Here is a 27037-nt window from a genome sequence, read left to right as displayed (position 1 = left end):
ATCAAAACTAAGGAGCTAGAACCTCACCATATGATTTGAGCAAGTAATTTAGTAAATGCTGTCCCTCACCAAATATGAGAAAGGATTCTCCAGGTTTCATTGCACAGATGAAGATAATGCTGGCAGGATTAGATCAGATTAAGCATGAAAGTCAGATCAGAGAGCAGCGGAAAGAGGGAAGAAGGGTAGAATCTTCTTGGAGGTTTAGACGAGGGTCGCACATGGATGGGCTCTGATTATGTGGGGAAGTCAGGTCTGGCCAAGAGATTTAAAGTTAATTTTGTCCTTTGCACAAATATCAAAACAGCCTGGCTTTGTCATACCTTGTGTTATGACACTCACACCATGTCATCCTATTTGTACCAGGGAAGCAGAGGAAGTCAGATTTAAGCTCTTTTCTGATTAATGTTCTCAGTTAGGTTAAAAATAGCCACACAACATGTTTGAAAAATAGTCTTTTTTCCCTAGCCAACAACAGGATCCTGTACAACTGATATACATAATGCATATTCAGTTAAGCCTTTCGTTACAAATACATAATAATACAATGTTATACGTACACACACACATACCATATACATAAATACACATCCAGTCGCTATTGAGAATTTTTGTATTCAAATGAACTAAATACACCAAGTTTCATTTTATAAATGGCTTTTCTATGCATGAATTGTTAAGTTTTCTTTTCCTCCGGTGTTGTCAGTGCCAGAATGTCAGCCTGTTTATAATTTCCCATTTGTAAATGTGAAACATTAAGCTACTCTCACTGCGATGCTGATATTATTTCCAAAAGAAATGCTTTGGTGATGGTCTGTCTTCATATTCACAGGGATGGGTAAGCTGTTCAGAAACTTAGAAAGTACAACCATGTTCATAATATACATGTTGTGCATATAGCAGGGAAGCCCAGGATTCCATGTGTACTTTATGTCCTGTTGGACTGATGTTTCTCTGTCAGAGTTATTGCACGGATGCTGCTTCTAGGGGCAGGCAGGCAGACCATGCTGCTATTTTTTTTTTTAAAGAATGTCACAGAGGAGGAAAAGAAAGCTCTCTTTAGACACTACCTCCAAGATGAAACCTGAAATAGTCAGTGCCAGAAATAGGTGCCACACATAAATAGATCACGTTAAGTCTCACACCATCCTTGAGTCCTTGTCAGTCAATGAGATCTGGATTAGGCCACAGGAATATGAAGCAAGAGTTGGAGTTCAAATATTAGGTACATGGATTAAATTCTTACTGAAGCATTTCCAGCAAGGGTGGCATTGTCTGCTTCCCTGAATAGCTAACCAGTGGTACTGCTTGATCCCATTTACATGAAAACAAGCTCTATTCACAAACCTATTCCAAACCCACATTGTGGTTCAAGTAAAAGCACATGATTACAACGAGCAGCGATATGTTTATGTTGTTAAATCATTCAGATATTCATATATTTACATTCAAACATTCATAAACCTGTAGGCAATGGGGGAAATAACTCATTTCCCAGAAGAGACAGTCTCTTAGTTCACATCTAAATTTAGTAGCTCAACTAGATTATAGAATAAAGAGGCACACTGAAAGCTAGTCGTTATTTCACCATTCAGCATTTTGGACAATGAAATATAGTTTCATGGTTCAACAGTTCCTAAGTAACTTGTAAAATGTCAACTTTGAAATAAACAGATGGAAAACTCAAGGTACAGTCATACCTGCAAATGGATGCTGTTGACAAATATCAAAATATTAGAATATTTAACCACAGGTGTAGAAGAAAAAAACCCTCCTATTAAATTCTTCGGTTGACTTGTTTAATGTTGAATTTAATATAAGAGTTCCTTTCTGCTGGAATGCAATCCAGCCCGGTCCTTGCTGAGTTTAGAATAGCGAGTGCTTGTTAATTTTAAACCTGCCTTTCCAGACTCCTGTTCAATCACAATATTCTGAGAGTCTGGTAGTAAGATGCTCTTTATCCAGTGAACACTTCCATTCACTGTTTGATGGCTTTCCAGTTTACTGTAGCTCTGCAAAAATAAAAATGATTCTGTAAATTAAAAAAAAAAAAAAAAGGTTCTGCACATTTGGATTCTCTAAATGCTTGGAAAGCAAGTCTGAAATGCCACCCCTAGCCAGACACATGGAGCTAGGTCTGCAGGATGGTGAGCACCACATCTGCATGCCTCCAGCCTGAGACTTTGGGAAGAAATGGGGAAGGTACATCACTTCACTTGCTCTCCCAGCATTTTTATACTAACTGTATACAGTGGATTGTTTTTATTTTCTATCATGTTTACTTTAAATGATGAAAAAAGTTGGGGTTTTGTGAAGAAAAAAATTTTTTTCTCAAAATACGCTCTAGGATTTCTTTGTTTTCTTCCAGATGCTGTGATCATAGACAGTTCTAAATCACAACTCACAGACCTTTCCACCTGAAAAGATCTTTAACCCAAATGTAGTCAGCCCTCTTACCTCACACCTGAGGAAACTCAGTCCCGGAGAAGACAGACAGATTGTCAAAGATCTTGTACCTAAGGGGTGGCACCAAGCGAGATCAGAATACGGCTCCCCCAGCAATCAGTTGCTAAAGACTGATAGAGGCCATTCAGTCTGCCGAAAGTTAAATCTAAAACAGTGAATTTAACTGAGCATATTTCACCGTGAAAATTACATAGAGGTCTTCCTCTCTGTGGATGCTGACAGAAATGTCTCCTTGTTCTCTGCACTAATTAATTTCCCTATGAGAGGAGCTGGAGCTGGAGCTGCTCTGTGCTCTGCAGAAAATCCTGACTGATTCTAAGGGAGGCGATGAAAATGGCCTGGCACCTTTCCTTTGTCGTATAATCTGTGATTCAGATCAGTGGAACAAAGCAAGCGTTGATTCCACAAGTGAATTATATAGAGGATGTGTGTGTGTGTGTGTGTGTGTGTGTGTGTGTGTGTGTGTGTGTGTGTGTGTGTGTGTGTGTGTGTGTGTGTGTGTGATGGCCAAACTAGACCGACTGTCGATGTATTCTGATCAGTAACTGAAGGGAGAGTTGAAATGGTATCTTCATCCCAATCACTGACCCACTCAGCCTTTTTTAATAGATCCACTTAAGCTACTGCTGTTCTCTGAGCCCATTAGGACTTATTTAAGGGGTGAATTTTCAGGAGATTATATATCACTCCCACTAAAGCACGTTGAAATTGCTGATAGGATGTATCCTACTAAGCGTTATAAATTCTGCACCAGAGCTAAGTAGAAAGGTGAGCTTGCTTGGAATAAAGACCTATTAGAGAACTACAAAAATTACTTTTGGGAAATTTGACTTGCAGTGATGGAGGACAGCACTAGCTTTCAAATAACTGTGTTTTGAACGTGTGCTTTGTGTTAAGCTGCATTTTCTAGTGAGCTGCGAGGTTAACATTTGTGTCACCATTGCCAACATTAAGTAGAAATAGTACTATATTAGGTTATGCTTTTTAAATTGAAGTATAGTTAATTTACAATGTTGTGTTCGTTTCGAGGGTACAGCAAAGTGATTCAGTTATTTATATATACATATATATCTATTCTTTTTCAGATTCTTTTCCATTATAGGTTATTATAAGATGTTGAGTATAGTTCCCTATGCTATATAGTAGGTCCTTATTGTTTATCTATTTTTTTATGTAGCAGTGTGTATATATTAATCCCAAACTCCTAATTTATTTCCCCCTCCCCTCATAAGGTTATGTTTTATTCTCAGCTTTTAAGTTGTTGATTATTTATCTCTAACCATCTTACCAGCTCTTAGGATGCACAGGTATAAACTGAGAATGGTCTTTTGTGCTTGGTGCTATGTATCCCAACCAGCCAGGTCTCCTGTAGACCCAAGTAACTGACAGAGGTATTTTCTCACAGTGGTAGTCTTCTTTTTAAAAAATAAAATAAAATGCTTAATTATTAACATTTAAGATAGTATTACCTCACTAAACAATAAGGTATATAGTCCTGAAGAGAAAGTTTCAAAACACTTAAATACAATTCGATTCCTTTCTTATCGATCCTTACTGGTTATTAACCACTGATTAATATGACTAAAAGGCAAATTTTTGTAGCATTCGAATTAGACACATTTTGTGCTCTAAGATTTAAGTGCATAGTTTTCTGGAACAATAAGAAATTTTCCCATGGGTAATAATCAGGTTATCCTGATTATCCTGATGGATAGTTTCCCATTCTAGAGATCATTTCTAGCTCACCTTAAGAGGATTCTTTTTCCATTGCTCAAAGCAGAACTTTATAGAAGAAACTTCCACTAAGCATGTCAGGGTGAAACGCAAGCACTGACTTCTTGGAAACATCTTATAAGCCGCTCTCCCCACGCCTCTTAAGTGAGAGGCTTAGGAGACAACCTGGTCTGGTGAAACATCCTACCTAAATGCTGATTCCTCCCTAGCAAGACCAGTGAAGGAGTACGTACATCCTGTTTTAGAGGCATTGAAACCCACCCTACGTAAGCTCCTCCATTTCAAAGACTCTGTTGATCTGCCAGTTAGGCAGTAAGTAACTCTTCATTGAGCACCCACTCTGTGTGTATGCTGGGCCAGACCTAGTGATGCAGAAATGAATACAGACTGGAAGCTCCTTGAGAATGGGAACTTCGACTTATTCACAGCTTATCTCCAAGGCCTGAAACAGCCCCTAGTATACAGCAGGTTATCAACAAACATTCATCAACTGACATATATCATTCATTTGATGCCCACCGCAGCCACAGAGGTGGGCCCTTATTGACAGGAAAACTGAAGCCTCAGATGAAGTGACTTGCCCAAGGTCACATAGCAGAAAGGTCAGAGCCAGAGCCTAGGAAACCCTGAACTATGCTCTCCCCTTGTCTGAAGTGTGGCTCCACCAGCAGCGCTCCTACTGACAGCTGATATTCATCCTTAGCTCGGAGGAGGACGACGCAGGGCCCCAGAGTAGGTGGTAATTAGCCATGCTGTTTGGGGAGCAGGAGGCCAAATCAGAGAGACCCACACCAAACTACAGCATTCGAAATGGGAGTGGAGACTTTGCCCCTCATGGGATAGCTGATGCACAAGGCCACCCAGTGTTCTAGCCTGCAAGTCCTGGATAAGGAAACTCTGTCCTAAACTTCCAAGATAAGGCCTGGTGAAGACAGGGTCAGACTGATCCAGCCAGAGAGGTGACAGAGCAACAAGAGAAATTCTCAAACTAGAAAAGAAAAATGAAAGATCACATGAACTGGAAAAAAATCAACATGGAGATCAAGGGGGAAAATCCAGAGTTGCCATGGTCTCTGGGACACGCTGCCTAAACCTGGTCTTTGTTTACTCCTAGGTCACTTGTCGGCTCTAACCTCAGTGCTGTTGCTAGTCACTAAAAACTATCACCACCTGAGAGCTGTTTTGTGGTTGGTGTGTAATAGGGCTGGTGGTTTGTTTTCAGAGGGTGGCCTCACAGCACCCTCGGTGGGCAGAGGGCACAGGTCTACAGACAAGTGTTGGGAGAGATTCATCTCCACCAGATGATTCCCCCAAACAGCAGCTTAGAAATTGTCCCTTTCACACTAACACATGGCCAGTCGTGTTGAGTCGTGGCCCATCACATGTTGATGACTTGACTTTTGTTGGATAACACTGGCCACAGTATCTTTTTTTTATTCCAGTGAGATACTTGAATGGAAGGAAACATTTCTCTTTTTTAGTGTTGAGTAAACATGTGTAATTAGTCTTGATCTCCATTAGTATCATTAGACTTGAAAACCCAGTTTAATCTGGATTCTGCTCTCTTCTCAATGTCAGCCTGTTTCTGGACCAGTACAGAGCCAGCCTTGTTGATGCAATAAAGAGATTACTCCAGCCCAGGGTAAGTATGTTTCTATTTTCTCCTGAACACTGGCTTCAGAATAATTAGTCTGTGCACAAAGATGGAGAGAGTAATGGAATGGCAGGATTAATGTCATGTAATACTTTAATACTTATTATGTCCAACTTCAATTGGGTCTTCTGATCTATCAGATTCTTTCCTAATCATAACTAGAGAACTTCTTACCCTTGGCCTTCTGATAAGGAACACAGTGGGTAGTAAAATAAATGAAACCACTTCAAAGATAGTGTGAGATTATTTTTATCAAAGAATTTCTTGAGTCTTTTCCTTTGATAACAATATCTTCATATTAAAGTAGAAGTATGATATTGAAAGTTTTCTGTTGACTTCTGTCATTTTAAATCCCTTCAATGGTTACCTTTGTCATTGGGTATTTATTGCAAAAGGACATTTTTCTTTTTATTTCTGTTTATATTAAATAAAGGGGCTTCAGATGAATCTGTATATTAATCTGTTCTTTGCTTTAAAAGGAAGCCATTATTTACATATTACAAACATTAGGTCACAATGAAGCCAAGCATGGCGTAATATATTGTGCACAGTTTTACATTTATATATCCATTTATGCCTGTGAGTAAATTACAGAGTTTTTATCCACTCTTATTTTTTTGGGCTGTTATACTAAGCTAGGAGGTCCTGCAGCCTAAACAGAGAGTTAATATACATCTATTTAAAGTAAGAAAACAAGTTTAAAGCGCACGCATTAAAAAAAAAAATCTTATAACTATGTAAGACTCTTGCTGTGCCACAGGAATTTAAAATAGGTTAACAATGTTGAAGTAGGCTAAGACAGGAACTCACATTTATCTGAGAAAGGACTATAGTGTGTATGTGTGTGAAGTATTTTCTAAAGTTTTATCTCTTCTTTTAAAAAAGAAGGTTTGCTCTAGTCTTCTGACCTCAGTGAGACTTATAGACTAATACCTTTCAATCTTTCTTTTATATCTTTTTCACATTGAAGGTTCCCAGAGCAATTTGATAATCATCCTTTGCCTTACACTGTTGCTTTTTATTTTGTTGTCTCTGTATACCTCAGAAACTTTAAATAGGCCTCTCAGAGGAGTAACCACAGCTTTGTAAGTGGTAATCAATTAAATTAAATTGGCCTTCTCAATTCCCTCTGTGAGGTGGGTAGTAGGTCTGGAGGCAAGGAAGGGGCATGCACCAAGCTATTAATGGCAGCTGTCGTGGTTGAGTGAGCAGCCCAAGTTGAGGGCAGAAGGAACTGGGGGCCTCTTCATCCCCCCATTAGCCTTGGGTGGTTCTCATGAGCATTTGCAAGATCAGGATTTTCAGAGAGGGGACGCAGATTCTTGGACGTAAAGGCTTCTAGGAATACTATGATACGTAAACACAATTTCAAGGACTCCTGGACCTCACAGTGCACAAACAGTACTTCACTCATCACCAACACCCCTTCAAAGCCTATTTGTGACAAATACTCCATTTTGCAGCAGATTTGCATGATTTACATAGCATCTATTGTAAATCATGAGAACGATTTACAAGAGAAAACTGCCCAAGCTATGAATAGATCTACATGGAGATTGAACTGGAATGTCTAGCAGCTCTCCTGCACCCTCTGTTAAACTCTGAACGACGCTGCCCCTAGTCTGAAGTGTGGCTCCACACAGCGGCCTCCTCTGAGGACAGCCGTGCTCCTACTGACAGCTGATACTCACCCTTAACTCGGGGAAGGATGAGGCAGGGCCCTAGAGTGGGCAGTACTTACTCATGCTCTGTGAGGAGTGGGGAGGCCAAATCAGAGGGGCCCACATCAAAATGCAGCATTAGAAATGAGGGGAGGGGACCTCGCTTAGGCCCCTCCTGTCCTGCAGCCCTGCTCAGACTGCTGGGTGTTCTAGTCTAAGGGGTCAGGGGTCCGCCCTAAGGGGGGAATCCCAGTTGTGGATGGCACATGGACATACTGAAGTTCCCACCCAGGGATCCCATCCCCATTGGGAGGTCTGGGGAGGCAAGGCGTTTGCACTCCCTGGGCCTCCACCCAGATGGACCCAGGAAGGGTCACCTGGACTCAGCAGGGAACAGCAGCAGCTCTCTATCCCATGCCAGTGGGCTGGAAGGGTTCCCAGAGCTCTGGGGCATCCAGCGGACAACTGCACTCTTCTTCTTAGCGCTCAGGGCTGTTGTCCTGCTTCCAAAGGACCTCCCCCTGATGAGTGTCTGTGTGTGGAAGTCACAGTCCAAGACTAAGATAACACTAAAGGTTTTAGTCTATTACAATTTGAGATGCTGTAATGTTTTCTTGAGCCTAGACCACTTCTCCATGGTTTTGTGGCCCAGAGGCTAAAGGTGCCATAAGAGACCCACAGAGAAACAACCTGGGCAGGTGCACTGGTGGATCCTGAGTTCTTGGTAATTCAGGGCTCAGCAGACTCAATGGAGACAAAACAAGTTCTCAGGGTGCTCAGAAAAAACTGCACTTTAGCCAAATGCTTCGAATTCATAGGAGGGCCCAGTTTCTGAAGGCAAAGTATCAGTGGGTGGAGTCAGAAATACCTGCATACAAAACTTGTCGTTCTTACTATCTAGCCACTTACTGGATTCATCTCTCGGAGCCTCAGTTTCTCATCTGTAAAATGGGGGGTAAACAAGCCAGTGCATTGGAAAGCTTTAGCACATGATTGACTCTGAATGAATATGTGTTCGCTCTTATTACCTTGAAGAAATAGGGAGACTGTCCAGCTGTGATGAGTATAGAATATAGGGGGCTCTTCACAAAAACTGTTCTCAGAGAAATGGTTGGCAGGAGGGGAAAATTTTTTTTCTCAACCTGGACTTGGACGATTTCTACACATAACTGGGCCTGCTGCAGTTCCCTGCACCCGTGTCCTGCATACCTGCTGCAGGCTCTGCAGAGATCTGGGGGATTGTCTACCTGGATGAAGATGACACTTTTTAGTACAGATAACCCTACCGAGTAAGGTGAGAGAAATTATACTAAGTGGCCAGAATGAAACCATTGCAACACAAAGGTTCAGGTGTCAAGCTTGGGAAGAAATGACTTCTGCCATTACTGGGGAGTATGGTTCCTTGATTTCCAGCTAAGGCAGCTCTGCTGTCTGGAGTCAGAGGATCCAGAAGCAAAGAAAGTAGAGGGAGGGGAGGGTTCCCCTTGCTTTTCAGCTTTTATACTGGGGGTCGTGGATGAGGTGGCCCTCAGAGAGAGCTTAGCCACCAGGGTGGGCTCCTGGCTTGACCAGGAACAGTATCAGATCCCAGGGCTGAGCCTAGATCCTCAGGCAAACGGGCACCCATGCCTGGAAAGTCATTACAGGAAGCCCCAAATGTCAAGAGGAAATGATTGTTACCTGTCCCAGATGGAAACTTTCCTCAACTTACTGGTTGAGAGACATTGTCAAAACATCTGACTCCTGCCAGAATGCTACAAGGGACTCTCTAGCAAACTTACAAGAAGAAAAGAAAAGATCTTAAAAAGGAATGAAATCAGTACATTTTACTCATTCCAAGAAACAGCATGTCCCTCCCCTCCCGCACCTCTTTCCCTCCGGTGAGTGGCTTCTTGTTGCTGACAGGTAACCCCCAATCGCTGTGTTCCTTAAAGACCATCAGCCATGTCTGATATCAGAGGACCCAGATGTAATTTAAAATACAGCCACACAAGCCTACAAGTTGAATTTCAGTCCAGATGTGACAAGCAACAAATGGCATCTACTAATATTCCTCTGAAATGGCTTTGGGTGGCAGGAGGGGAGCCAAGCCAGTTAGTGTGAGTTTACTCAGGACCATGAGGAGATGGATGGGGATGCACTATGGACAGATCTCCGGCTTGTTATAGCTGCTAACCTTTGTCAAGAATTCAAAAATATCGGGCTTCCCTGGTGGCGCGGTGGTTGAGAGTCCGCCTGCTGATGCAGGGGACGTGGGTTCGTGCCCCGGTCCGGGAGGATCCCACATGCAGCGGAGCAGCTAGGCCCGTGAGCCATGGCCGTTGAGCCTGCGCGTCCGGAGCCTGTGCTCCGCAACAGGAGAGGCCACAACAGTGAGAGGCCTGCGTACAGAAAAAGAAAAAAAAAAAAATCAAAAATATCACTGTGGAATTCATTTAACCTTCTGTAGTAACTGCCAGATTCCTGGAGTCCTGACTACATGCCAGCCGTGCTATAAAAGTAAATCATGGGGCTTCTCTGGTGGTGCAGTGGTTGAAAGTCCGCCTACCGATGCAGGGGACACGGGTTCGTGCCCCGGTCCGGAAGGATCCCACGTGCCGCGGAGCGGCTGGGCCCGTGAGCCATGGCCGCTGAGCCTGCGCGTCCAGAGCCTGTGCTCCGCAATGGGAGAGGCCACAACAGTGAGAGGCCCACGTACCGCAAAAAAAAAAAAAAAAAAAAAAAGTAAATCATGGACTCTCATTTTATTTTAATAAAATAAAATGTCCCTGCATCGGCAGGCGGACTCTCAACCACTGCGCCACCAGGGAAGCCCATGGACTCTCATTTTAGAAGAGCACTTTCTTTTTACTAACATATTTCCTCATCTTTTAAAAAATCTAGCATCTCTGCACCCATCTGTACAAACCTCTGTTTTTGCTTATCTCAGGGAAGTGCCTTGTGAGCGTGGGTTCAGTGGCATGAACTGAGATGGTGCTGAAGGACCCTTGGTTCCTGTCTGCTTGCTGGGTCAGAGGCCCAACAAATCCTCCTCTGTTCTGGGTGAGGAGCTGTATTCCACCATACCTGGCCCTCCAGGTACAGGAATAGAGAGCCCCCAGATGGTTTTTAAGACCCTTAGAACAAGAGCGCTTACAAGTTCTTCTTGGAAGTCCACCCAGTTGTTCATCCAGTGCTGAGTCTCTGCCCCTGAGGAATTTATAATGTGGTCATGGAGATGTAACATACACACAGATGAAATTACAGTGGACAGTGCAAAATGGCTTATAACAGCCCAGCAGTTGATCATATAGGGCCTGGTGCTGTTTTTATTTGTTGTGTGATTTTTTTTTTCTAATTTACACCTTCTATAGAACGTGAGATACTCCGAGATTTGAAATCGTCTTGATTCAACAAACATTTATTGAGCCTCGCACTGTGCTGGGGATTGTGGGGTATAAAGAGGAATAATGAGCACTTTGAGAATCTCACTGTTTACCAGGGCAGATTAATGCACAAGCTCCTTGGAATTATAATGCTATATGATAGGTACTAGGGATACAGCACGAGGAGTAACTAACTGCCTGTGGAAGGGTTCCGTAGACGCAGCAGTATTTGACTTTGTTCTTGAATAGTAAGTAGGCCATTCTAAGCCTCAGAGGAAGGAGACTAGAAAGTAGTGTCCCTGGTGGAGGGGACAGTGCTCACAGGTGGAGGGTACGAAAAAGCATGTTGTGTTTGCAGGAGTTTGCTCTGGTTGGAGTGTAAGAGTGTCTGTGTGGTTTGGGGTTCGGGTTGGGGAGGGGTGAGGGATGAAGTTAAAGAGTTAGTTTGGGTACCACTTTAAGAAAGGCTGAGAACATGATGATGGAGAGACGGGACTTTATTATGTGGGTCATAGAGAGCCATTGAAATGGAGATAGAGAGCCATTTTTGAGCAGTGTATGGATCCTAGAAAGATCACTCTGGCCAGCATAAAAGCTGGTTTGGAATAAGAAAGAACTTGAAAGCAGCAAGGCTCTTCATGGGTCTACCGTGGACCAACTTCTACCTAGAATTGTTCAGTTAGGAGCTAGTGAAGGCCTAAAGACGGAGAAGAGGGAACTGAATGGGTGTTCACTGACAGGTTCCTTCAACAAACATTTCTGGAGTGCCTCCCTGGGGATAGAATAAGGTACAAGGGTTTTAAAAGGCAATGTCACGATTTCCTGGTTTCCAGTTTCATTTTGAAGGTGATGGGTATAGAATTGTTTGGCATACTTAATAGGTATTCAGCTGTGTGTGTGTGTGTGAGAGAGAGAGACAGAGAGACAGAGAGAGTGAGAGAGAGAGACAGAGAGAGGGATGGGTGGATGGGTGGGTGGGTAGTGCCCTGGGAAGTGTAGAGGTTTGGGCCAAGGATATTGAGTTCCATTTTAGGCAGAATGGGTTAAAGGTACTTTCAGAACATCTCCATGGAGAGCTCTAGTAGGCACCTGAAAATCTGGGTGCGGGCCCTGGACAATGGTGAATGCTGCAGTTATGTACTTGGGAGTTTTTGATGCATAATTGATAGTTGAAGTTGTGGACTTCAGTACAATCACCTAGAACTGTATAAAACATGAAGAAAAAGTAGGCAGAGCCCTGGGGACTACTGACAATGAAAGAACAGGTGGAAAAAAAGAAGCCAGGGTCGGGGACTGAGAGACTGAGGGAAATGTAGGGGAGAAAGCAGACAAAGGCAGCATCTCAGAAACCAGGTAAAGAAATGGTTAGAAAATAAACACAAGCTTAAACATGTAATTGGTATTTAATAGTTTATTGCCTGGAAATGAAAAAGGCGTAGCATATTACTTGTAAAATAAGTCTGAAGAAGACTTATTTTTTCCAGACGTGCACACCCTTTAATATATGAGTATAGATTAGTCTAGCAAAATAACAACTGAGCTTACGATGTAAACAATATCATTGTTGTTTTGTGGAACTACTCCTCTCTCCTCTCCAGGGATAAATGAATTCTCTCAAATTTCTGCTCATCAGTCAAAATTTTACATTCAATTGAGTGTTCATTCTGAGTTTAAAATGATTCAGTGACGGTGAATGCTTAGAAAGTTGTGCTTTGGTAAATTGAAAATAATTTTTCTAAAGTGATGGGCTAATTTGAAATCTATATTCTTTTTCTTGTTTTGATTTTTGCAGCCTAAATTGTAAGATGTATTCCTCTGACTGTACCAGACAAAGTGTCCTCCTCCACTGGGGATATGGGGGGCTTCTAAAACCGTTCATTATGGGGCAGATGCTGGCACTCAGTAGAGCTCAGTGGTTGCTTATTGAGTGAATGGATGATGTCCTATTGTTCCTCCTAAATATTAATCCACATCTCAAAGGTGTCTGCATTCAACGAAATGAAAAAGAAAACATTTTGAAACTCATAACTGAGTAATTAAGGATTAAAACTACTGCTCGCTCTTTCTCTTTCTTGTGGGGACAGTATTGTGCACAGAAAGCTGCCCTCTGAAATCCCATTATAGCCGCTGACTCTGTAAAAGCTTCTTGGAGAAAATCTTTTCTAAAGAATAAGCAATAGAACATGGCCTTCGAATGCCCAGAGACTTGTGTTTTTCAGATTATTCAATATCTAGATTTATTTTATTCTCTCGACAAATATTGATCGTCTACTCTGTGCTAGGCACTGAGAAAATGCAGTGAATAAAACATTAGAAGATCCCATTGTCATGGAGCATACATTCTAGCTGGAGGAGATGGGCAATAACAAACAAGGTTATGATGTGTGCCAGTGGTGATGAGGGCTAAGGACACAACTAGAGCAGGGAGAGTGGGTGGGGAGGGATGGGGAAGGGCTGCTGTTTTAGGTGCGGTGGGTACAGAAGGACAGGTAAACTGAGACACAAGCTCAACTGCAGTCACCTTACAGCTCACCCTAACCAACAAAGGGCTGGGGTGAGGGCAGCATGTGTTTTGTGAATGCAAACATCAACCCAACCACAACCCCTTAGTCCTGTAAACATTATGATACATAATTTAGATAATAGCTGTTAAAAATCAACTCTTTGATTGTAACGGTAAGACAATGTTTGCAGGTGACTTTAAAATAAAATGACTTCCATTATTCAAGAGTCGAGAATGGCAATCAGCTCTTAGAAAAGACTAGAATGACCTACTAGTGTTCCCTCTTTTCTTTTTTATGGAGACTTCTGCTCCCTTGCTGAGACCATGTATTATATCTAGTTTCACATCAAAACGAATTTTTGCTGCTAAGTTTGAAAACAGCCTGAAAATAGCAATTAATATTGGAAAAGCTGACAGAACCTTAAGTTTACTGGCATGATTGGTGCTGCTGTAATTATGTGCCTGAGTGTATACATGTCTATGTAAACACAGTATGAAAACACTTGATGTCCAGGACAGTGTATCAGTGTGTTTTCTTGCAGCTAAATGAGGGGAAGAGAGAAGGAGAGGGAGTTGATAGAATTTTTATAGCACTGTTAGGTGGTGTAGATGCTCCTAGTCTTTCTTACATCTATATAAACTTGTTTCTCAAATTATTTTCACGTTCAGTACCTCGTTTTACCCTCACAACTTGCTCACGGTCGGGGGTGGAAGGCAAGGGAGGCTTTGTTCTTCCCATTTCATGGGTGAGAAAATTCAGTGGGTCAGCTAAGATAACTTGAGTTTCCTATCTGAAAAAATGAGGAGATTGGACTCACGTCATCTCCAAGGTCCATCTAGTTCAGCAGTTCTATGACATTTTTTTCCTGATTTTCCTGAGGTGACACCGTGTTTTATGGTGGAGATCCCCTTTAAGTCCAGACCCCTTTCTGCCACACGGTTCCTTCTTCTTCAAACTCTTCACTGCGTGTTTAATCATCTGTAAAATGTAATGTCTACCGTACAACGTTGTTGAGAAAACTGTTGAGGGGATTAAAGGGAAGTCTTGTGAAGCACCTAGCAAAGTGGTAGCTTTTATTATTTATTATTATCATCACTATTACTAATAAGAAGGCAATGTCGTGTAGTAGAAAGAGCATTGGCATTGGAGTCAGGTCCGTTTCCAGTCATTTACTGGTGTGTCATCTTGGCCAGTGATTCAACCTTTCTGAGCATTCTGTCAAGTGCAGCTGAGAATCTCTACCTTGTTGGGTTGTTTGAAGACTAAAGGAGAGGATGTATATAGAGCACTTATCCCAGTGTCTGCCACGTCCCAGATGCTCAATAGACAGTTGGCAGGTATGAATGGTAAACCAATTTTCAAAAGAAACTGGGATAGGGACTTCCCTGGTGGCACAGTGGTTAAGAATCTGCCTGCCAATGGAGGGGACACGGGTTCAAGCCCCGGTCCGGGAAGATCCCACATGCTGTGGAGCAACTAAGCCCGTGTGCCACAACTACTGAGCCTGCATTCTAGAGCCCATGAGCCACAACTACTGAAGCCCATGCGCCTAGAGCCCGTGCTCTGCAACAAGAGAAGCCACCGCAATGAGAAGCCCGCACACTGCAATGAAGACCCAGCACAGCCATAAATAAATAAAATAAATACATTTATTAAAAAAAAAAAAGAAACAGGGATATATTTTCATGATTCCCTCAAAACCTGGAGTGGTACTTCATAGAGGTGAAGTATAACCCTGAAATTAACAGAAGCATACAGTCATCTTTTAAACAAATAAAAGGAAAAAGAAGATTCTGAAGTTTAGCCATTCTGTGCACATCTACAAGGGAGAAGAAAAGCTCACATGCACCTAGTAGTTAGCAAATGGTTGCTCTAGAGTTTCATGTCAGAGAGTCTTCTGAAATCCAGTATATACTTTATTCAAGTCCTCCCACTCTCCCCACTACAACAATCTGATAAGGTTGTGCAGTTTAGAAAAGCTTGATTGCCCTCATTTTACTACTTCCTTTGAAAAGTAATCACTTGAGGGGACTTCTCTGGTGGTGCAGTGGTTAAGAATGCGCCTGCCAATGCAGGCGACACGGGTTCGAGCCCTGGTCCGGGAAGATCCCACATGCCGTGGAGCAACTAAGCCTATGGGCCACAACTACTGAGCCTTCACTCTAGAGCCCGTGAGCCACAACTACTGAGCCCACGTGCCACAACTGCTGAAGACCACGTGCCTAGAGCACGTGCTTTGCAATGAGAAGCCCGCGCACCGCAATGAAGAGTAGCCTCCGCTCGCCGCAACTAGAGAAAGCCCGCGTGCAGCAACGAAGACCCAAATGCAGCCATAAATAAATAAATAAATAAATAATTTAAAAAAGTAATCACTTGAGTAACTTTGAGGAACTGTTTGGCCATAATGATGACCCTTATGAAGGAGTCAGTAAAGTTGGAAATCAAGATCCTGTAGCTCTGTCTCTGGCAGCATGGTCACAGAAAAGGCTGGTGGCAGAACTGAAATGGATTGTGGTTACTTATTTCTGTGGAGGATTTCTTGGTACTGAATTTCCAGGGCACAATAAACTAACATTTACAGGCATCTGTGGCCACATGCTCTGGAGCTGTGTTGCAGATGTGTTGGCAGCTGCTAAGGAGTCGCAAGGTGGGTGGCACTGCCCTGGACCCATTATTCTAAAATCTAGTTGATGGTTTAAACCAGTGGACCCAAGAGAGGTATGTATTGTACAGAAAACCAGTGTTGAGTTCCATATTGTTTATTACATGCATTGTTTGAAAATGGTAAAACATAGCAACTCACCATTTAAATGACTTTTTTTTCTTAATTTGATGTATATCTGTCCTTGAAATTATTCTCACTGTGGATGCCCATCCTGTGTGGACGTCTAAAGACAAATGAGTTTTCTACCTGAGAGCAGTACAATTAAATGCTTTGACCAATGTCTGTTATGATTGGTTGCCTTCCAGTTTTAAAATGTGTGAAATTCCTTTTTAACATTCTAGGGGAAAGCAATGGTATTCGCCCCACGCCGAGGGAATACTTTAAACCAGTTTTGCAATCTAGCTGAAAAAGCTGGTTTCTCCATCCAAAGACATGAAAATTATGATGAACACATTTCAAACTTCCACTCCAAGGTTAGTTTTCTGCTTGTGTTAGATAACACTTTAATCCGCATTGCATTTTGAAGAGATCATGGTCTTTTTGGCAGGTAACCTAAATATTTGATTAAAGGACTCCTTAGGTGTGCTGCTTCTCAACAGCTATTTGTATCTGATTATTTTGTGTGGCAAAGCCATCTTTTATCTTTGCATGTCTAGAAGGATTGTACAGAAACCATTCCTGTTTACTCCTTTCTCTGAAACTAACTAATCTCTTCATTCATAATAGACTAATTTGTAGGATACAGGGGAGGTGGCATAGAATGAATGATAAACAAGCATTTATATTTTAATGAAAAACCTTCAGCTTTTAAGTAGGTTAAATGCCTAGCTGCACTGAAATAAATAGAAGGTGAATGTCTAATTGTATCATGTTAGACTGTAAATCTTTATCTCTGCTTGCTTTATGGCTGGGTCAGTTGGCAGTTTGAGACTGTTAAATCTCACAGAATTTCACAGTTGTGGGGTTATATGTCAGATCGAGGTGCTACAAGATTTAGGTCAAAAGCACTTATCTGAGAGTGATTCTAAGCTTGCTTACATAAAGCAATGTTATCAGCCTTTTTATTATTTATAGGTATAGAGCAATATAGGACACTGAGAGGCCAGCGTTCCACCGAAAACTTTTTAGGAATCTCACGTTTGCTAATACATATCACAGTTACTAGAATAACATGTATTTCTTCTGTAATTTTGTGCGGTACAGAAAGCTCCCTTCTCTGAGCTAGTCTGACCTTGGCAACAGACTTTGACTTGTCAATTTTGCAAGTCGTGACCACAGAAAAGTAAAGCCTTGACCTTATTTTTCTCCTGGGAAGATGTGAATAGCATTCTTTATTACCCAGGACTATGATATAATGTAGAAGTGTGTTGACTTTTGAAAAATTATATGCAAAGTGGATCTGATCTTCTAAGCAATAAAAAGGAAATCTTCACTTTCTGGAAATGGGTTCATTTCTTCGGGTCTCCAGGGCTCCATTTAAGCTCCTGGGGGAAAAAAAAAATGATGCTTTGTGAACTGAAAGGGTTAAATCACTTCCTCTCACTGGTGGAATCGGGCCCTTTTGCTTACAATCAGAAAATAAAAACAGAATGGCATGTTATTCAAATCTTACCTGCCTCTAGAATGATGTTCTCCCTTTTTCAACTCCTCTCCAGAACAAAAGGAGGGTTTTACCTGGTCAGGGAAGGGTCTCTCCTGGCCCCCTGGGCTCTTCTACACAAAGGGATGAAAACAGCCTTCTCTCCAGGCTGGGGCTCGAGCTACAGGGATCAGCTGACGGCCGCTTCATGTCATGTCATTCACTTTCCCCCTGAAGGACAAATGCTTTTAGTTTCTCAGTCATAGCTCAGGAGAGCAAAGGTGAGGGTTTCTCCACCAGCAGAAAATGTCAGCATTGTGCCTGACACCCTCTGTCTCCTCCTGCAAGATCTGAAGTGTGTTGGGTCATGCCAGGCGTTCAAGTCCTTAGTAGCCACCTCTTCTTTGTCTAGGACTTTAGATTGTCAGCACCTAGTGGGCAGCAACCTCCTCTTTTTATTTCCGATGTTGTACACTACCCTGCTAAGCATGGCACGTTTTATAAATCACTAAACATGACTCTTAGGTTTATACTGTGCACCATACCCACAGTACCCTGTAAATAATCAGAGTCTCATTGACTGGTCGCACAAAAATAAATTTCCATAATAACGAAGTGGCCTTAGTGTTTATCTCATCGTAATTGCTTCAAAGTTCAGTTCCCCACCTTGCTGACACTGGACTAAGGAATAGTTCCCCCTCCTCTTCTGGTACTTGTTGTGACAGGTGAGAGTTGCATTTTGTTCTCAGGAAGTAGAGCCCTAGGGGAATATTCTGCAGTCTTGGGGTGCCCTACCTAGATGGTATAAAACGAGCACCCATGATGTATATTTGTCATGATGAGGGCAATTTCAGCTGGCTTGTTGTCCTCCCGCGTCTAGCCAAAGAATGCCTCTAGTCCCTTCTGTACCAGAAGCACAGAATGCCCGGCTTTTCTGCTCCAGCAGCAAGCAGGTTTAACCGGGTGCTGACTGGACGGAGAGGGGCCCCGAGGACCCAACTCTGGCTCGCACAGGGAGGTCTCCTTTACAAGAGGACGATGCCCGGAGAGGATCTCTACCAGAGGCCGGACACAGAGCCGCGGGCCCGGCTGCAGAGAGTGGGGAGCGTCCCTGGTCCTCGCCGGGCCCTACTGCTCATCACGGGGGCGCGGGGACGGAGACCGAAGCCGGCACCGCGGTCCGCTCCGGCCCCTGCTCGCCTCCCGCCCGCGCGCCTGGGGCTCCGGGGATGCGCAGGGGCCGGCGCGGCTGCAGGGATCCTCCACCCTGGCCGCTTTTGTTTGCCGCGTGCTGACAGCCGGGGCTTAAAAGTTTTCCATCTTGAGCGGCAATCAGCTTTCTTGCTCTGCATCCCTGTCCAAACCCCCATGGTCCCAGGAACGAGCCTGCTCCCAAATGGAGGAGCAGCGTCTTCCTTCAGGCTGCGTGTTATCCTCTTAGCCCTACTGTGTTGGAATAGGGCGTAACCAGCTGGAGGACTGTAAGACGCCTGATAATGCCGCTCTTTTCCGCTGTCCCGTCTTAATCTTGTTACACAAATGGTTGTGAAGAGATTCATGAATTTTAATTTTGCCCTCTGCATTACTGCCTCACGTCACTCATACACAGCTGCCTTCTATGCCGAGTTTTTCACCCCTCCTCTTACAACAGGGGAAAAAATTAGTTACAATCTTGGCAGTAGTGCAAGGTAAAAAAAAAAAAAAAAAAAAAATCTGCAGATTTAGGCAACCACCCATGAAGCTGATTAACAGTCATGATCAGGAGGAACAGCTTTGCCTCTTAAACTTTTCACCTCTCATTGTTAACTGTGAAATTTTATTTCCGTTAAAAAGCAAGCCTGTAATCAAAACGGTGCCATTCTGCACTTTTCTGCCAGTGCTTTTGTTAAATTGTGCCCACACCATGCAGCCACTGTGCTCAGGAGCCAGGCAGCCAAAGGTGTAGTGTGTTTTTAAAATATTGCCTTTCTGTTCGTCCAGGCAACGGGGAGAAAAAGAACACACTTCCCTCTCCCACCTAACCTCTTGGTCTCCTCCAGGCTAGGAATCAAATGCATTGCCCCGGTGTTAGGGCTCAAAACCTTTAGGATATTAAGATAGCCAATTGTTTAGCAAGCTAGAGACTTGACTTAGAGATTACAGCTGGCTTGAAATGAGTTGATAAAAATATTCTCAGTCATGCAAATATTCTTTGAAATATAATTTTGCATGCCATAGTTTTCTTTTCCTTTTTTTTCTTTAACTTTTGCAAAACCACCCATGTGTTTATTTTCTGTATTTATGTGTTTAGCCATGAAAATAGGCTCAGGCTCGGCTGTGAAGTCAGTACATTGTGTTAAAAGCACGGCCATATTGCACTTCTGCTTATCTATTCAAAATGCCACATTACAAGTGGCTGGTTCTTATAATCTGTGTGGTGTGCTGTTGATAATTGTGGATACTGTAAAGGGTAAACAGTCTGAACTTCACTCCCGCTGCTGCTGTTCGCACTGTGGCGAGGCTGAGCATGTTACATCCAATTATGAAGTAAAGCATAATGCCACTAATAGCAGCTATATAATTTAGTTCAGTCCTCAAAGACCCTGTTTTAACCTATGAAATTGGAAAATTGTTTTATTCACAATTTGCTTTTTGTTTGTTTGTTTTCAAGGTGCTTTTTTATTTCTTAAAATTATAATTATTAATTGGGCCAAGAAGTACAGCCTGGGTACATGGAATTATTCTTAAACCACATAACGTTCCCCCATCGAAGCCAGTATTTCCTAACAGCTTTGTGTGTGTTCAAGTACCCTCACATAACAGCCTGCATTCGGAAGTGATCTGGTGCTGGGTTGTAGGGCTGCCTTTGAGGGTTGTCGGCTCTTTCCTATAGCTGGAAGGACTCACAGTCAGCACGGGGCTGGCCCCTGGCCTCTCCTAACAAGGAAGCCTCTGCTTTGGCCTCCAGAGGTCAGCATAGAATCCAAGGTAAAAGTGATTTCTAACCCATATTTACCGAAGAATTATTTATCCCACATATTACCTCAGGGACTTTATAAAGAGCTCATTTGAGTCTCTGTATATTAGTGCATTGTGAGTGAGGAGGTCAGCTGACTCACACTGAGTAATCAACTTTCCCTTATCCCCAATCCCAGAGGAAGAATTTAGCTAGCTTGGCCCCCTCTTCCCTCTGTAAAATATTTCAGTGAGCTCCTTCTATCACTAGGGCAACTGGCAACAAAGGTATTTACAGTCAGTAGTCCCGGTGATAGCGAGTTTGGTTTGGGAGGTTTAGGAAGCCACTTCTGGGCCATTTAAAAAAATTAGATTAAATCGAGAGATGTTGACAGATGTGTGTTTAGGAGTAACACTGTCGTTACTTTGGTGGCAACAAAAATTCATGAGGATCTTTCTAAATAGACAACTCACCATCTCTAAAAAGGGCAAACGCCATCAAAGAAAACAGAATGAGTGACTTCAGTGATTGTACCACCATCAGTTCTTAGGAAAATGGATTAGAAAGTAGAGACTGCATTGGCTTTATGTTCCCCAGAGGAAAAGGAAAAGTAGGATCACTGCTGCTGTCTTTAATAGTGAGGGCATGTCACAGTTTGGGAATATGATTTAGAAGAAACATGCACTTTAGAAAGATTCAAGTTAACGTGCCCCAGACCTACGAATGCAGGAAAGTGTCATGCTGGAGCCATTTATTTAGATTCAGGGGAGGGTGGGGTGGGATGTTTGTCTGATCTGAAACAATAAAGGAATGGGTTCCATGTAAAATTAAAAGAAATATTTATTTCTGATCCTTATAAATCCCAAAATAAATTCACAATTGGCTCCAAAACACCAGCTTCCAAAATAGCAATTTTGTCTTTATAGATAGCAATGTATTATTTGCTAGAATAAATATAAATACGATTCTCAAAATTATTCTAGCTGAATGAGGAAAAGTGTACTTTAGATTTGAGAACTCTGACTGGACTTTTACGTCTATCATGGGAAGGCCCTCAGAACTCCACCTGAATAGTATCAAAGCTTGCTGCTCCTGTTGTTGGAATCTGTTTTCCTCCTCGGAGAAAACAATGCTTGAATTACTTATCATTAATACTGAAACCCCTAGGAAGCAGCTGGAGAACCTTTGAAATGTCTTAGGCCCCACCAGTCTGTCCCTTGTGCCCAGGTCTCCAAATGATCTGAAACGCCTGCCAGCCTGATTCCTGGGGCACTGGCAGGGGGCAGAGAGGACCAGGAGCAGAAACTTCTAGGCCAAATGGCTGGTCTGGTGAAGATGAGCAAGCCCCCAGCTCTCCCTGTGCTGAAGTACCTCAGAGTCCACAGAGGTCATAAAAGCAGCCTGGCTATTTATGAAAAAACACCCTACCCCCTCACCAAAAAAAAAAAAATCCTAACTTGATACATAGTATTGTCTTGTCACTGCCACTGAGGACCACTTTGAGTTGCTTTTTTGTCCTTTATTTTTCCAGAACAATATACTTAGGTAAGAAGTCTTCCTTCTACTCAACTTTAAAATTGATTGGTGAAAATTCCTAATTGGAGTCTCCTTACCCTTTTTTCCTCTATTATTGTTTTTCAGTTGAAAAAGGAAAACCAGGATACATATGAAGAAAACCTTCATTACCCACTTCTGCTTATTTTAACCAAAGATGAATAGAAGATTAAGCTGCTGGAAAGACAAAGAAAACATCCAGTGCACAGGCAGTATTTTCACAAAAACAGAAATCTGTAACGGGTATAATATGCAGTAAGCCGTTGGCTCCCTGAGATTTTCAAGCCCCCAGGACATGGGCCCCAACTGCCTTTGCAACATTCCATGTGTGGGTTCCGGGGTCCACCTGTCCTCACCCACATGACTCCGCAGCCATCCTGGACTCCTCTTTTATTCCATCTGCTTGTTGCTCTTCCTGCACCAAACTTTTTTTTTTTTCCTGCGGTACGCGGGCCTCTCACTGTTGTTGCCTCTCCCGTTACGGAGCACAGGCTCCGGACGCGCAGGCTCAGCGGCCATGGCTCACGGGCCCAGCCGCTCCGCGGCATGTGGGATCTTCCCGGCCCGGGGCACGAACCCGTGTCCCCTGCACCGGCAGGTGGACTCCCAACCACTGCGCCACCAGGGAAGCCCTGCACCAAACTTTTGTCTTTAAATATGTATAAGCGGCCTATGTGAGATTTGAATTGGACTTGAGAGCCACCCAAATATTCTTCCCTCTCATTGAGACAGAATTTCTTTTGGTGATTCCCACCCCACCCCCTTTAGAAAATATCTTGGTCTTTGTTCTATTCTAGTGGTGGTCATTCATCTGCCAACCCAGCAAACATGATGATTCTTTCCTGGTTAAAAAAAGAAAGAAAGAAAGCAAATCTTTCAGATCACCCTCAAATTAATTGTATTAATTCTGCCATCTCTGTTTTGCTGTCTCTCTCTCTCACCCATTCTCTTTTTTTCTTTTAAACAGGATGTTTTTTTCCCTATAGATGTATAAGAAATGACTACATCAGCCCAAAGCCTCATAAACTGACCGTTTGTCCTCTGGACACAATAGCATGGCCAGCCCTCTGCCCCTCCTCTCCAATTATGTGTGATTAGTCTCAATGCGTCGTGTCAAGGAGGAGGAGTGTGCTGAGTGCTTATTATCTGTTTAGGTACAAGAAGAGCACATTTAGGCTCTGACTATGGATGAAAAGTGAGCCTTTATCAGGGCTCAAATCTACTGCTGTTCTCCAGGCCTCTTTCAAAAGAGGTCCTTTCCAGGGACATTTTGAATAAATGGTTGATCAAACGAGATGGCAACCAGGGCGAGTTTTAAAAAACTCAATCACACAATTATCTGATTGAAAGTAAGTATATATAGTCCTGTGCAGCAATGCAAGTGTATGGTAAACATTTCATATGTGCTGCCTAGGATTAAGAGAGAATGACTTTTCTGCAGGGAACCCAAGCCTCTCCTTGCCTGGTTCATCCCGGAGATGCTCTAATGCCTTTTGTGGAAATTCAGATGTTTATCTGTAAGGAATCATCTGTGTCCACTTTCACAGTAATGTCATTAGTAGGTTAGCTATATATCCTCCTATCTTTAGTAGAGGCAAAGCGTGTATTTAGCGTGATACAATTAAAGTGATAGGTGGGAAACTGGGGGCGAATCCTTTTGCATGTTAAGCCAACTTAGCTGTCATAAAAACAGCGACTCTCAGATGTCTTCTCTGCTCACTTCTATCATCAAACAAATTTTTCACCATCAGTTTGCATGTTCTTGTATTCACCACTTTTTCTGCTCCATTAGAGCACCTAGATGGATCTCTGAAGGCATAGGTCAAGTCGCAGTTAGATCATACATTTCTTTCTCACAAAAACTTGAATTGCAATGCCAAGTGATGGGCTAACATCACAATAACAGCAATTTATTCCTCTTTGGATAAAACAGCAGTCTATTCTCAGTGCTAGATAAAGACCAGGGCAATGCAAACCAGCCATTTAGCTGAGTAGTTCAGCTAGTGGCAGCTCTCCTTTGGCGACTGTATAGGTTGCACACTGGCTTCATATTTTCTTATTTAAAAAATCAGAATTCGGAACGTTTTAAAAGGCAACACAGGTAGTTCCATTTATACTGGTGAAAATACAGAGAAATGATTTCTTCCTGCAACTAAATCTGCCAGACAAAGAAAACCCATCCCTGCAGTAGCATCTAAGATCGCCTGTTCTTATTTTTTCTTGTAAAATATAGAACATCGGAACCATGAGAATAGTTCCATTTTTTTCTCATGAAAATACATGAATTGGCAAGAATTCAGTTTACATTTGTGTGTTGTGGGTGGAGAAATCCAGTGTTTATTTTGCTGGAAGAAATTGTATTTTAAAAAGTAAATTAGTAGTGTGTTTTTTCTTAACATCTGAGAATAGTGTGTACAGTTACCTAAGCTGGAGACAGGGTATAAGAATTGAGCTGTGCTACCAAAAGACATTGAGTAAAGAAATATGTTCATTATGACTAAAACCTAGAGAATCTTTTGTAGAATGTTAAGGGTTTCATAGATTTGCTCTTTATGGGACCCTTACCTGGAAATGTCACTAGTCCAGGCTCTTTGGAAGTTTGTAAGAAACTAATGTTGTATATTATTGAATAGTTTAAAAGTGTCTTTATTTTCTCAAATTTTGGCAAAGTGCCGATATTGAGAGGGGAAAAAATTATAGCTGCTTTAGAAAGTTTATCCACTTACATTTCTTTTGAACTTTATAGTTAAGAATTATTTCTCTGCATCGGTATTGGGTTGCATAATTGCAATTGAAATGCCCCGTTTCATAATTGTTTGTGTAATTGTGCCTGTGTTTGTTTCAAAACAAAGCCTGTCTGAAATCATAAGAATTATTACTGTATTCCTGTTTCCTGTGTACCTGTATCTTCTGAGAAAACTCACAAATCTCTTTTGTCATACTAAATAGATTTGGTTGGATGTGAGAATGTTTCTAACATTGCCCATGGTCAGTTCTAATGTGGTGATATGAACAGCCACATACAAGTTGGTTATAAGAAATATATTTTATTTTATAGCAAGACATATGCTGTGAATTGGGATAAAAGTGCTAGAAAAGACTACCTAAGAGGTTGATGCTATTTTGTATAAATTGTGTATTTTGTGGACTTTTTGACTGAGCATGAAAATGTAACTTCCATTAGGGTAGGGTAATTTATTCAGCAGAAAACTTGTCGGGCCATAAAAGCTTTTCTGGCTGGTTCCTCCGGTGTTTTCAGAGAAGAGCTGCCCGCCCCTTGCTGATTTTCCCTTTGGCTTCAGTATGGGCTGAATTTACCACTGCATACCTGTTGAATCAATTTGGGGGATCTAGCAGTTAACTGAGTGAATGGAAGGATTAGTGGCCTTCTGGAGCCCTATTTCAACAGCCAGGTGTCTTTCCTAAACTAGTTAACTGCTTTTGACAGTTGAAGAACCTGGTTTTAATACCATAGGCAGGAGATTGTTGACATAGCGGGTGTTTTGTTTTTCTTTTTCTCTCCACTATCAGCGTGGGGCATACCTTCTTCTCCTAAGGGTTAGGCTTCTTCTTTTTTAATAGGAATGGACTGTCCCCTTCCCTCAACACAGCTTCCATGGGGCTTTTGTGCTTAGTCAGCATTTGACTTGTTTCCAATCTATGCCAAGCAATTGGGTGGCATTGTCCAGCAGTGGACTCGGGGGAGGGGGCAGAATGCTCACGCAGGGGAGGGAGTCATGTGTACCTAGACACACACACATAGACACACTCACAGGGAAGATAAGGCTGTTTAGACCCTCAATCTGCTTCCAGATTCCAGGTACACTCCCCACCCCAGATCAAAGTCTCCTGAGTTCAGACTGTATGAAATGTCAAAATTAGGCTGAGTGTATCCCAGAGAGGAAAGATTGATTTGAAAGTCAGACTGGGTCTCCTTAGAAACTGAATTTAGACAGTGGGCAAATATGTTTTCCTGAGTGGACTATTTCCAAGTTAGGAAGCAGCCCGTTGGTGTTTAACAAACCATTAAGCCTGAAATGCCACGTTTAATTCTCAGATTTCATTTTACCCAGAAACCTTACTGCCCAGGCTGTGACTAAATGCTCACTCTGTTCTCTGCCCTGGACGTCTGTTCATTTGGAGTCTATCTTTTGCCTTTTTTGTCCCCCTGACTTTTCAATTAATACATTTTTTAATAGATAAAACAGATCATACTGTGACTTTTAAAATGTCAACAAGCTTGTAAACAGAAATGTAATAAAATGGCTAATAGGAGATTCAATAGTTAATAGAGGGCCTGAATTGTGAGCAAATATAGTAGCTGTATATTGGAAACTGTGCAAGTGAAGATGGCTTTAGTATTGCAAACTGAGGAAGAAAATTGTTTTTAATTAGCACCTTCATAAGAACTGCTGATTAATACTGTTTTGTTTGGTGAAAAGCTTTCAGCTGAGTAATTTGTACAGCCATTACAACAGTTTTGTTAGAGCGGGACTCCTGTTGTTAAACACAAACAGCAGATGATAATGGTGGAAGATGAGTTTGTCATGTAACAATTTACCTTATTGAAAAAAGCTTTATATTAAACCCAATACAGTGGGTACCAGCAGAAATCACATATTTTACGTCCTTCCAAAATTGCAGTGTGCCATGCTTATATTTTTTTTTTTCGGGGACTAGAAGCAGATTTTATATCATTTATAAAATTATATACACAATTTAAAGGTGGTGTAGCATGGACAGACCACTTTCTCAGCAGCAGTTTACATCGGAGCGGTAAAGTGGCCGTGTATTCAAACACTTTCTAACTAAACAAACAAAGCAGGTTGGAAAATGGAATCCTAATTAAATAATGTTAGATGTCAATTTGCATTGGGACTGGATGTAGGGAAATAAGAATTAGTGTTTCTGCCTTAGGTG

At 42.2% G+C, this 27037-nt stretch overlaps 1 protein-coding gene across 1 annotated transcript in view; it reads left to right on the top strand.

Annotated features, from left to right (window-relative positions):
- Positions 1–25100, top strand: part of CAMKMT (calmodulin-lysine N-methyltransferase) — a 388922-nt gene extending 363822 nt beyond the window's left edge. The window contains exons 9-11 of the mRNA XM_081254257.1: positions 5779–5842; positions 16391–16522; positions 22205–25100. Of these exons, the coding sequence (XP_081110383.1) occupies positions 5779–5842; positions 16391–16522; positions 22205–22282 (274 nt within the window). The 3' untranslated portion in view covers positions 22283–25100. The remainder of the gene's footprint in view (positions 1–5778; positions 5843–16390; positions 16523–22204) is intronic.
- Positions 25101–27037: the final 1937 nt, after the last annotated feature.

This window comes from Mesoplodon bidens (assembly GCF_964165515.1).
Source record: "Mesoplodon bidens genome assembly, chromosome: 14".
Classification (NCBI taxonomy): Eukaryota; Metazoa; Chordata; class Mammalia; order Artiodactyla; family Ziphiidae; genus Mesoplodon; species Mesoplodon bidens.
The sequence above is the reverse complement of the archived record's forward strand: the minus strand, read 5'-3'. Positions and strand labels throughout refer to the sequence as shown.